The sequence below is a fragment of the Salvelinus namaycush genome, chromosome 9, assembly GCF_016432855.1.
Source record: "Salvelinus namaycush isolate Seneca chromosome 9, SaNama_1.0, whole genome shotgun sequence".
Taxonomy (NCBI): domain Eukaryota; kingdom Metazoa; phylum Chordata; class Actinopteri; order Salmoniformes; family Salmonidae; genus Salvelinus; species Salvelinus namaycush.
This window is the reverse complement of record NC_052315.1, coordinates 8,480,733-8,493,928: the sequence shown is the minus strand read 5'-3', so window position 1 is coordinate 8,493,928 and position 13,196 is coordinate 8,480,733. Positions and strand designations below refer to the sequence as shown.

General features: G+C 43.0%; 1 protein-coding gene across 1 annotated transcript in view; it reads right to left on the bottom strand.

Annotated features, from left to right (window-relative positions):
• LOC120053640 (dynamin-like 120 kDa protein, mitochondrial) overlaps positions 1 to 11,216 on the bottom strand; it is an 84,528-nt gene extending 73,312 nt beyond the window's left edge. Inside the window, exons 1-5 of the mRNA XM_039000796.1 lie at positions 11,037 to 11,216; positions 10,002 to 10,320; positions 7,922 to 8,018; positions 7,123 to 7,239; positions 4,931 to 5,019 (exon numbers count right to left, since the gene is read on the bottom strand). Coding sequence (XP_038856724.1) covers positions 4,931 to 5,019; positions 7,123 to 7,239; positions 7,922 to 8,018; positions 10,002 to 10,320; positions 11,037 to 11,065 — 651 coding nt within the window. The 5' untranslated portion in view covers positions 11,066 to 11,216. The remainder of the gene's footprint in view (positions 1 to 4,930; positions 5,020 to 7,122; positions 7,240 to 7,921; positions 8,019 to 10,001; positions 10,321 to 11,036) is intronic.
• Between the last annotated feature and the right edge of the window lie 1,980 nt (positions 11,217 to 13,196).

Here is a 13,196-nt window from a genome sequence, read left to right as displayed (position 1 = left end):
CTGCTGCTGTATGAGAATGAGCTCGTGGAGCAGACCCTGAGGGACGTCACAGTGAGAGAGAGGCAGGAGCAACACAGCCGTCAACACAACGTACTGTACCCGTCATTCAAGCAACACACTAACCCAACCAACCAGGCTTCGGGTTGTCTATGTCCAATCTATGCCCACAGACTCATCATCATAGGACCTCTATGGTCAAAATCCATGTCTAGGACTAGATCTTGCCACCATCAGCGGTACCCAACAGTCAGGCTTTCTCTGTCACAGACTCCAGAACAGTCGGGAGACTGGAAGCGGAAGAGGCAACAGATACCACAACCAGTGTCTCGCAGCCAGTGGCACAAGTGGGTAAGATTCTGTACAGTTTCTTAGCAGTCTTCCATAGTGTTCACTGCTATGGCTTTTATAGTAATACTAAAACAACTGATGCCTACCAACTTACACAATGATCATGCTATTCGACGCAATGACACATGAACACTCTGGAAAACTGTCTTAATATTCAACAGGTTTTAGGATAATGTAGATGTGGATACATTATTGAATGTGGATAAACTACTAAAATAATTGCTGATATTAAAAAAATGTAATATAATCACCGTAAAAATGTGGGATGTTGGTCAATATCATACAATTATATTATCTGCTAAAATCAGCCTGATGATAAACAAAGCTAGCTACGCAGGGAAGAGGGTTTTAAAATGCCAGTAACATTACTAACATCCCTAGGTTTGTCAGAAATCCCAGTTGGAAGATTTGATGGAACCAGAAGGGAATAAGCAGGAAATCTGTGAATCTTCCAACCACGATTTCTGGGAAAACCTGGGAAATTTGGAAGAGTTACAGTAGCAGAATGTTGCGACCCCTAGCAGGGAATGAGTGATCTGTCAGGGATGGAGCAGGAAGTGTGCTACAGCCCAGGGGAAGATGAGCAAAGCCACAGTCCAATGATCCTCAACTCATCCCTCTCCCTTGGTTTCAGCTGCCCAATGAACAGTACATCCAAAAACTGAGGCAACTGCTTATATTGAGAGACTTTCCAAAAATGTCTGTGAAGCAGGGTTGGGGTCCGTCTGTTTTACCTCAGTCCATTCAGGTAATTAATATAAATTCTATTTCAAACTCATTCATTTAAAATACAAATAAAACATTGGCTGAGTTGAGACAAAATTGACCCCAACTCAGGAATCAAGTTGATCTATGATAATGTTTTTCCATGTTAGGCACCACTGCTTAAGACTGAAACATGTTCCTCTTAAAGTCACCGGGGTGCAACAGTGTGAAAGGTTGAAAAGTGTAAAACAACATTAAAAGCAGGACTACTCCACTGAACATGGGGACAACAGTGTAAGAGCCCTTGAGAGGAGAGCAACAATACAACATGGGTGAACTGAGGAGAGAACAGAACAGAGATGGATGCAAAACGATGTCATGGTTCAGAAGCTAAAGAGCATTATGTTATGAATGCAGCTCAAGGCTTCTGGAAAAAACAAACACATGGAGAAGCATGAGATGAAAAAGCAACGGCAAATATCCTCATATGTACGTATAGCAGTAGCCTATATTCATATTCTACCGATGAAGTTAAATTCTGTAAGGTCAAGCACTGAACATGTATCTTTCTAACACAAGAAAGAAGAATATTACCGACAGCATACAAATGGACAACAGAAACACTGGCACAGTATAATGAAACTCAGTCCTACAGAGTACAAATGTCTAAGAAAACCAATGGTCCAAACCTCATGTCTCTATTATAATCTGTTAAGTTATTGGAGTTTTCACCCCTGTAGGATGGCCAGAATTAGGGTGACTAAATCAATGGAGGCCAGACAGAAAAAGTGGTCAAAATAAGGACAATTGCAGTGTGTTGTGTCAGCTAAACTGGAATCTGATCAAGAATAAAGGCTACCTGACAGGCTCACTTTCCCGTTGAACTCGCCATCTTTCTTCTTGAATCCATAGGTCATAAAACAATATAGATATCGATTTTGAGACATGACATGTAGTATTTTCATATTTCACTACACGCTTTTCATATTAAATGCAAAATTCCTGTTATTTTTCAAAGATTTCTCACAAAAACATGCGTATCTCTGAAATGTCAACAGAGCATCGAATGTACAAGCTTTTTATTTTACTTTTACATTTAATTCAGCTCGTGTTGCACGAACCCGAGTGGCACAGCAGTCTAAGGCACGACATCTCAGTGCTAGAGGCGTCACTACAGACACCCTGGTTCGAATCCACGCTGTTTCACAACTGGCCGTGATTGGGAGTGCCATAGGGCGGCGCACAATTGGCCCAGTGTCGTCCGGGTTTGGCCGTTGTAGACCGTCATTGTAAATAAGAACTTGTTCTTAACAGACTTGCCTAGTTAAAAAAAAGTTTTTAAAAAAAACGCAAAATGAGCTTTTTGAATAACCACAGAAACAGCTTTGAAGATGACCACCACTACATGTAAAATCCTTAAAAGTAGCTGCAAGAAAGCTGAACCACTCAACCGAGCTCGGTGCTTATTATCGGATGTATTAAGTTACGAAATCCGACTTTTTGGATATACTGTTAATTAAATGTTAGAGAAAGATACAACTGAATGATTCAGAACACGAATAATTATATGTCTTTGTAAAATGTATTTTATAACACAAGTAAAATATCATCACCAAAGCACGTTTTCACCCTATAGCATGTATGAAAAAACATTATGTACAGTGCATTCAGAAAGTATTCAGACCCCTTAACTTTTGCTATATTATTACGCTACAGCCTTATTCTAAAATGGATTACATTGTTTTTTCCCCCTCAATCTACACACAATACCCCATAATGATCCTTTACTCAGTACTTTGTTGAAGCACCTTTGGCAGCGATTACAGAATCAAGTCTTCTTGGGTATGACGCTACAAGCTTGGCAACCCTGTATTTGGCGAGTTTCTCCTATTCTTCTCTGCAGATTCTCTCAAGCTCTGTCAGGTTGGATGGGGAGCGTTGCTGCACAGCTTTATTCAGGTCTCTCCAGAGATGTTCGATCGGGTTCAAGTCCGGGCTCTGGCTGGGCCACTCATGGACATTCAGAGACTTGTCCCGAAGCTACTCCTGCGTTGTCTTGGCTGTGTGCTTCGGGTCGTTGTCCTGTTGGAAGGTGAACCTTCGCCCCAGTCTGAGGTCCTGAGCGCTCTGGAGCAGGTTTCATCAAGGATCTCTCTGTTCATCTCTCCCTCGATCGTGACAAGTCTCCCAGTCCCTGCAGATAAAAAACATCCCCACAACATGATGCTGCCACCACCATGGTTCACCGTAGGAATGGTGCCAGGTTTCCTCCAGATGTGACACTTGGCATTGAGGCCAAAGAGTTCAATCTTGGTTTCATCAGACCAGAGAATCTTGTTTCTCATGGTCTGAGAGTCCTTTATGTTCCTTTTGGCAAACTCCAAGCGGGCTATCATGTGCCCTTTACTGAGGAGTGGCTTCCGTCTGGCCACTCTACCATAAAGGCCTGATTGGTGGAATGCTGCAGAGATGGCTGTCCTTCTGGAAGGTTCCACAGAGGAACTCTGGAGCTCTGTCACAGTGACCATCGGGTTCTTGGTCACCTGCCTGACCAAGGCTCTTCTCCCCCGATTGCTCAGTTTGGCTGGACGGCCAGCTCTAGGAAGTGTCTTGGTGGTTCCGAACTTCTTCCATTTAAGAATGATGGAGGCCACTGTGTTCTTTGGAACCTTCAATGCTGCAGAAATGTTTTGGTACCCTTCCCCAGATCTGTGCCTCGACACAATCCTATCTCGGAGCTCTGCGGACAATTCCTTCGACCTAATGGCTTGGTTTTTGCTCTGACATGCATTGTCAACTGTGAGACCTTATATAGACAGGTGTGCCAAAATCATGTCCAACCAATTGAATTTACCACAGGTGGACTCCAATCAAGTTGTAGAAACATCGAGATTGCTCAATGAAAACAGGATTCACCTAAATTCAATTTCAAGTCTCATAGCAAAGGGTTGGAATACTTAAGTAAATAAGGAGTGTTTTTTTATTTTTATACATTTGCAAAAATGTCTAAAAACCAGTTTTTGCTTTGTCATTATGGGGTATTGTGTGTAGGGAAACACTTTTTTATCCATTTTAGAATAAGGCTGTAACATAACAAAAAGTCAAGGGGTCTGAAAAGTTTCCAAATGCACTGTATAGGCAGTCAGCCAGGACTGTGGTCAATCCCAAAATGATGTGAAATTCAGTTAATGACCTAAAAAAAACAATTTACCTCAAGGAGTTTGAATCCAAGGCCTGAATTTCACTTCATTTCCCAAATTGACTGGAACTAAAATGGCATTTCCATTGAGCCAAACTGCCAACTCCAAAAAGCAGTAGTCTGCTGATGAGGGTGAGCTATGTGCCACAGGGAGTGAGGGTGGGCTATGTGCCACAGGGAGTGAGGGTGGGCTATGTGCCACAGGGAGTGAGGGTGGGCTATGTGCCACAGGGAGTGAGGGTGGGCTATGTGCCACAGGGAGTGAGGGTGGGCTATGTGCCACAGGGAGTGAGGGTGGGCTATGTGCCACAGGGAGTGAGGGTGGGCTATGTGCCACAGGGAGTGAGGGTGGGCTATGTGCCACAGGGAGTGAGGGTGAGCTATGTGCCACAGGGAGTGAGGGTGAGCTATGTGCCACAGGGAGTGAGGGTGAGCTATGTGCCACAGGGAGTGAGGGTGAGCTATGTGCCACAGGGAGTGAGGGTGGGCTATGTGCCACAGGGAGTGAGGGTGGGCTATGTGCCACATGGAGTGAGGGTGGGCTATGTGCCACATGGAGTGAGGGTGAGCTATATGCCACAGGGAGTGAGGGTGGGCTATATGCCACAGGGAGTGAGGGTGAGCTATATGCCACAGGGAGTGAGGGTGAGCTAGTCAGGCAGTGCAGAGCAGACTTGCCTTCCTAAACTGCTTGCCGCTGGCCTCTGGTGTGGCCGTGACCGGGGCATCTGTGGCAGCTTTTACTGGAGTGTCCCCAGGGGCTTCGGCTAGGAGACAAAAACAGCACAACGCATGAGAAACATCACCAGGTTGCACCACACATCATCGATTATAGTTTATTAGCAAATAGCAGTAATGAGTGAAAAGTATTGGCATGCCCAACATTAGAGAGGACTCTATCTACCATCTATGCCCCAGGTCAGAACCTGCATGATGGAATCTCAAAGGTTTGGAAAATATTGCTCACAATAACATTCGGGAGCTTGTGCTTTTCATTGGCTCTCTGACAAGTTATGTCTGATATGGTACTATAAAATAATGCCAATGAAATCATTCATTAATTGCCATCAAATTGGCAAACCCTTACACAGTGCTGTTATGAAAGACGTTTCTCTCCTGTACAACTCAGGTTGGAGTTGGGAGGTGCTACAGAGCCAGCTGAACCAGCAGCAAAACATATTTATATACTTCCCTTCAGAACATCATGGAACAACAATCCTTCATCCAGCCAATGAAAGACCTGTCAATAACAAGCCTCACAACTACAGTACTGTGTCCCAAATGGCACCCTACATTTCCTATATAGTGCCCTACTTTTGACCAGATCCATATGGGGCCTTGGTCAAAAGTAGTGCACTACATAGGGAATAGGGTGCCACTTGCGACACAACCCAGGAATACACCTATTGTTTTAGCAAGTCAAAGAAGAGGTATGGATGGAGTTCAAGATGTTTCCATCTATCATAGACAGATGTATTTTCCAAACATTTGAGAAGCATCAGCTACCAGCAGACAAGGAGAGCCCTCCAAGAAGAGGACTATCCTCCCATCATGTAAGTAGAGGGGGAGAGAGACCAAAGAGGCCAGGGAAGCCAGGGAGAAAGGAGGAGGAACTTGGAAATCAAAAGGAGGAAAAAACACACAAGTAGGACAGACAAAAGCCACAGTCAGATGAAACCAAACCCAAGGGAGAAGGAGAGGATGCAGTGGATCTGTTGTTGAAACAACTGTGGACCACAAGATCGGCAGCATCACATCCAATTCAATCCAAATACATTCTATTCAGTGGTCAACTTTGGTTTTCAGAGGAAGTGTTTTTAGAGGAATTCGATTACATAATAAGACGTGAACAAAATATCAATCTTTTCACTTATCTGATATCAACAATATGATGTAAGAATATATCCTGTACATCAATTAAAGACTGTGTCAATCTAAGCATTTTCTCCACCCAAAAAAACAAATCCTTCCATCAATAATTTGTCACTGGTGTCTGAAACAGCAGCATCGTCAGATAAAAACAACAAGTTGGTAGTCTGGAAGCCAATCGTGTTGGGTTTGGAGGTCAATATCTAAGAGCACTGCAAAACGTCTCTGGCTCCAAAGCACTACTAAACAGGGTGCTGCCGCACACACGCCGAGGGGCTGCCGCACACACGCCGAGGGGCTGCCGCACACACGCCGAGGGGCTGCCGCACACACGCCGAGGGGTGGGTATTCAAACAGCACCATGGCGGAGAGGGGGACTGAGTGTAGGGGATACACACCTAACAACAAACGCTGACCAGAAGCTCCTTTACTACCAACACCTGTGAAGAACGCAGAGGAGAAGAAGGGAAGAACACAAAACAAATCAAAAGACTGAAGCAAAGGGGTCGGAGCAGGGTCACTGCAGGGTACATGTTTCAAGGCCCTGCTGTGAGCTTGATGTCATGGCTGCATCCTTTAAGTCCAGAGTCAGATACCATTGGCTACGTGTGCAATCTGTGCACGTCATTGTGATACTACTAATAATGCAGAATAGCTAAATCGGGCAAGTTAAAAGTGATTGCAACTGACAGTACATTAGCAAAAATCTAAATGCTTTTTTTGCTGGAAAGTATGAAGGTAGATTGCTAGGTATGCAGGTATGAATCAACAAAAGAAGCCCACTTCAAGTTCAGAATACCAATGACGTACATTTTTCTACCACTTGAAGCAGCTGCTATTGCTATTCTAGGTTCACAAAGCTCAAGATGTTAATTTATCACTTTTGCCACTTGTTCCAAAAAATATATACAATCCTGGCCAAAAAGAGTTTAGTAACCGCTTTGTCTGACATAGCCTCCAAAAAGGCGATCTATTTTTTAATCTGACAAGACTGTACTCACCGGTGAAGAGGATGCTCTTGAGGAAGGTGAAGTTCTCTCCTATCTTATCTAAATCGGGTAACTCTGGTAGAAACTTGGCAATCTCCACTAACTCAGGCAGCATTTTGGTTAGTTTATCTGTGTGCAGAAGAGAATTGCGATAGGGTAGGTGGAGTTTATCCTTTGAACATGGAAATCAAATTAACCAAACTAACTGAGCAGCCTTAACAGAAAGACAGCACTGGCTCAGCCCAAATACTACATACAATTCACGTCAGATTAACCACACACACACTTTACTGATTAACAGGAATTAAACCAACATGACAAGTTATTTAACAGTGGTAAATCTATATAAGAATTTTTGGTTCACAGGCTTCTAATGAGTCATTTCACGTAGGGGATTTCTGCATATGTGTTTCTTCGACCCTCCTCGATCCAAACAGGGAAACAAATCCGAATATTTTGGGGGCATTGAAAAACATTTTAAGTGTAAAGTGAAACAGACAGAAAGTACCCAAAAAAAGACAATGGATCTATATATATTTTTTATAACATCTTTGAGAGCTAACAATCACCAAAATAAAGCGAGACAGTCCAGGAGAATCTAAAACTACAGAAACGATGCATTCAGGAGTTATTTTGTGATAGCATGGGGCCCCCACTGATTTAGTTATGTTTGAGTCACTCAGCATAAGAACATGGCATAAGCCATGGGAAAACGAGTAGAAAGGAGGGCCACTAAATCTTCCAGTCGACCAACACACCTACTGCCAAGTCTACCACCTAAACCCCATTTTGAACCAGAAAAAAATCTTACCGAGGTCAATTTGTTTACTCAGCTCCCAGAAGAAATCAGGTATTACCCAAATGTATTCACCCATATCAGGCAGCATATCCTTCCATTCCTCATAAGTCTGGAAGAACAGAACAGACGTGGCATTTCAATCACATGGTCAACTTACAATTTTTGTTGTGATAATGGGAAAACAAATTACCTCAGTTAAAGATTAACAACAACAATATTTCAAGGGATGGGTTAGGGTACAATAATTGGACATACATTTGTTAAGTATTCAGACCCCTTCCTTTTTTCCACATTTTGTTACATTACAGCCTTATTCTAAAATGGATTAAATACATGTTTTCCACAATCAATCTACACACAATACCACATCATGACAAAGTAAAAACATGTTTTTACACATTTTTATAAAATAAAACAGAAATAACTTATTTACATAAGTATTCAGACCCTTTTCTATGAGACTTGAAATTGAGCTCAGGTGCATCCTGTTTCCATTGACCATCCTTGAGATGTTTCTACAACTTGATTGAAGTCCACCTGTGCTAAATTCAATTGATTGGACATGATTTGGAAAGGCACACACCTGTCTATATAAGGTCCCACAGTTGACAGTGCATTTCTGTGCAAAAACCAAGCCATGAGGTCGAAGGAATTGTCCATAGAGCTCAGAGACAGGATTGTGTCGAGGTACAGATCTGGGGAAGGGTACCAAAAAAGTTCTGCAGCATTGAAGGTTCCAAACAACAGTGGCCTCCATCATTCTTATATGGAAGAAGTTTGGAACCACCAAGACACTTCCTAGAGCTGGCCGCCCGACCAAACTGAGCAATCGGGGGAGAAGGACCTTGGTCAGAGAGGTGACCAAGAACCCAATGGTGACTTCCAACAGAACAACTCAAAGCACACAGCCAGGGCAACGCAGGAGTGGCTTCAGGACAAGTCTCTGAATGTCCTTGAGAGGCCCAGCCAGAGCCCGGTCTTGAACCTGATCGAACATCTCTAGAGACCTGACAATAGCTGTGCAGCGATGCTCCCCATCCAACCTGACAGATTGAAAGGCTCTACAGAGAAGAATGGGAGAAACTCCCCAAATACAGGTGTGCCAAACTTGTAGCGTCATACCCAAGAAGACTCGATGCTGTAATCGCTGCCAAAGGTGCTTCAACAAAGTACTGAGTAAAGGGTCTGAATACTGAATACAATCAAGTTGTAGAAACATCAAGGATTATCAATGGAAACAGGAAGCACCTGAGCTCAATTTCGACTCTAATAGAAAAGGGTCTGTAAATAAGGTATTTCTGTTTCATTTTATAAATGTGTATAAAAACCTGTTTTTGCTTTGTCACTAAAGGGTATAGTGTGTAGATTGAGGGAAGACATTTTTAAAATCCATTTTAGAATAAAGCTGTAACAAAATGTGGAAAAAGTTTAAGGAGTCTGAATACTTTTTGAATGCACTGTATTTCCCATTCTAAGTGACATGAGAGGGTTAACTCAGAGGAAAACACAAGGGTCGTTTTACCTAGGTTGTATGAGTCTGGGCTAAAAAAAAACAGGTGTGAGGGAAGTCTAGACACATCTAGCCTATACAAGATCAACTTCAACAGAATCATATGTAAACCTAGTCCATATAGTGAAAGGGTTTTGAAATAACCAGCTCATCAGGGAATCTCATCTGTGCTGGCAGTCTGGCATAAACACATACCCTAGCAGAGTGCCAATCAAATGTAGAGCAAGTCACCTCTGTTCCACTGGGAGTGGAGGTAAGTAGAGCGACTCGTACATTAGGATTAGAAAAGCAGCACTCAAAGACAATATCGCTTAAGCACAGTGTGAACGGTAGTAAACCACTTTCTATGTGTTTGTTACTCTCACTGCGCTTACCAAGCAGGTCCAGCCAATTAGAGATCAGAGTGCCAACTGGTATTTAGATGAGAGATGCACTTGTATCATGTGTCTTAAGTCTAACAGACAAGTACAACAGCTTCTTTCGAACAACATTATGGGGCAGTAACCTGGCTCCGGTTATACGTGTCTGGGAAACTGGCCGTTACCATACAACTCTCTCTCCTCTACCTCAAATGTACTGTACCTTCTTAGCGGTGTACCCGCCTCCCACTGCTGAGCCCAGCACAATGTACCGGAGCTTGAGTAGCCTGGAGGCCAGGCGGAGCATCCAGAAGTTGCGGTGCTGCTGGTAGCGCCAGCCGCCGTGACCGCCCGGGGGAGGCTTGGGGGGCTGCATGGGCAGCCGGGACATGGAGGTGAAGTGGCGGGCTGCCGAGCAGTGCGGGGGGGTGACACTGGCGTTGTACCGGTGGTGGATGGCACGAGACAGAGGGTGCAGCTTCTGTAAGGGCATCCTGAACCTCACCCCCATGTTAGGGGAGACCAGGTTTCTGCAGGCCATGCTGACAGGACAGAGACATGGAAAAAATGTGTCAGGGATTTAGACACACAAGCAACATTAACACTGTACCTTCTGCAGACATCAGTTAGGTGTGATGAGTAGAACGATTGATCGTATACTGTACAGTACAACATGATGAACAACAACGGCATGATAGTGTTGATTGAATGGGGAACAAATAACGTTAGTTAACTACAGTAGCTGCACATCTGCCTGGCTAAATACAGTAACGTTGTTTTAGCTACAATGCATCGTTAACTTACAATGTCAACCTTTTGTTTCGCAGATAATTACCTAACCCACACCCAATCTAGCTGGCCACTTGATGTCAGTGATTCCAATTTGTTTAACAACAAGCTAATGTCTAGCTAACTGTTAGCGTTACCTTCTTGAACATCAAGGGTAATAACAAGCTTTTCGTGGCCAGCCTCTAGGCAACAAGCAACTAAACTAACGTTAGCAAGACAGTCATGTAATTAGAAGAAGTACAGCATTGTCATCAATTAGCTATTGCTGTTAAGTCAATCAATGAATGCTGCATAAACTATTTAGCTAGCATTGTGGTCAACATTGCTAGGTAGTTATCTCAATATAGCACAGCGAGCAACACTGTCCTCATGCCCAGATAGTCAGCTCGCTATCTAACAGTAGCTATCTATTTATCTAGCTGGCTAACGCTAAAGGTTGAGCTTTCGAAAATATTGTTACCCTACTTACCAGGCCACTGCGCTTCCAACTCGTAACATAATGCTATTACCAACAACGGGTAAATGAAAATGTGTTATATATTCGCGCTCACGCACAATTCAAATCATTTTTACAGAGGGAACACATTGGTTAACTTGCTAACTAAAAAGGACACAGCATGAAATCAGAATGACATGTCTGCTTGCTGGAAACGAGTCCAACCTCCAAATCAGCACTGACAAAACTGTCTATGGTGCTTCAAGTTCCTACACACATACTCAGTCACGTCAATAGTTATGTTTTCTCTAATTTGTCAACATATAGCTAAATCAATTGGATAAATTATGATTTTTAAAAAAATTGTAAGAATTTCCACACCTAATCAGACTAAAAATACAATGTTGTCTTAATTGTTCTACCATGGACGCTGTAGACCTCACAAAACTAAATAATTAACCCACAAATGCTTGAAGGCATAACAAACTGCACACATCTACTACTACTCATTATCTGTGGTGTGGATGGTCTGATAATGCACAATATCAAAATGAACTATTCAACGTTGTACAATTATGATGTGTCATTGCTGTTTGCTCTCTACACTCCTGCTACTCGCTATTTAGTATCTATGTATAGTAGATACTTACCCCTACCTACATGTACAAATTACCTCGACTAACCTATACCGCCGCACTTTGACTCGGTACCGGTACACCCTGTATATAGCCTCATTATTATTATTTAATTTTTTGGGAAATATTTTCTTAACTATATTTTCTTAAACTGCATTGTTGGTTAAGGGCTTGTAAGTAAGCATTTCACCTTCAAGGGCTTGTAAGTAAGCATTTCACCTGTTGTATTGGGCGCATGTGACAAATAGAATTTGATTTGATTCGTCTGATTTTTACAATGATCTATTGAACACTAAATAGGCTAAATATGAAAAAAATTGTGCTTTTACCATTAAATAATGCCCCAACATGTGGAAAACATGGGAGAATCTCAATTGCCCTCTCCTCGCATCCGCTCTCCTCACCTCCTTATCAAAACCCATTGGAGGAGAAGGTCAGAGGGGCGGGACCTCTGGCTTTTTCCTCCAATGTGTTTTGAGGGGGAGGAGAGAGGACACGAGGAGAAGCCAATTGAGATGCACCCATAGTCTCACCATCAGGCTGAGGCAGAGGGGGAGCAATGATGTACAGTATACAAACACTATTTGCTAATGTTATGCTAATTGCTAATGTTATGTGTTGGCCAATGAGAGGCTCTGATGCCACCATCTACCATATTGGTACTGCTCAGAAGGAGCATCCTGCATCAGAATAAATGAAATTCAACAGTAAACAGAGATGCTTGTTCTAGGTCCCAAGAAACAAAGAGATCTTCTGTTAAATCTGACAATTAATCTTGATGGTTGTAAAGTCGTCTCAAATAAAACTGTGAAGGACCTCGGAGTTACTCTTGACCCTGATCTCTCTTTTGACGAACATATCAAGACTGTTTCAAGGACAGCTTTTTTCCATCTACGTAACATTGCAAAAATCAGAAATTTTCTGTCCAAAAATGATGCAGAAAAATTAATCCATGCATTTGTTACTTCTAGGTTAGACTACTGCAATGCTCTACTTTCCGGCTACCCGGATAAAGCACTAAATAAACTTCAGTTAGTGCTAAATACGGCTGCTAGAATCCTGACTAGAACCAAGAAATTTGATCATATTACTCCAGTGCTAGCTTCCCTACACTGGCTTCCTGTTAAGGCAAGGGCTGATTTCAAGGTTTTACTGTTAACCTATAAAGCGTTACATGGGCTTGCTCCTACCTATCTTATCGAGTTGGTCCTGCCGTACATACCTATACGTACGCTACGGTCACAAGACGCAGGCCTCCTAATTGTCCCTAGAATTTCTAAGCAAACAGCGGGAGGCAGGGCTTTCTCCTATAGATCTCCATTTTTATGGAACGGTCTGCCTACCCATGTGAGAGACGCAGACTCGGTCTCAACCTTTAAGTCTTTACTGAAGACTTATCTCTTCAGTAGGTCATATGATTGAGTGTAGTCTGGCCCAGGAGTGTGAAGGTGAACGGAAAGGCTCTGGAGCAACGAACCGCCCTTGCTGTTTCTGCCTGGCCGGTTCCCCTCTCTCCACTGGGATTCTCTGCCTCTAACCCTATCACAGGGGCTGAGTC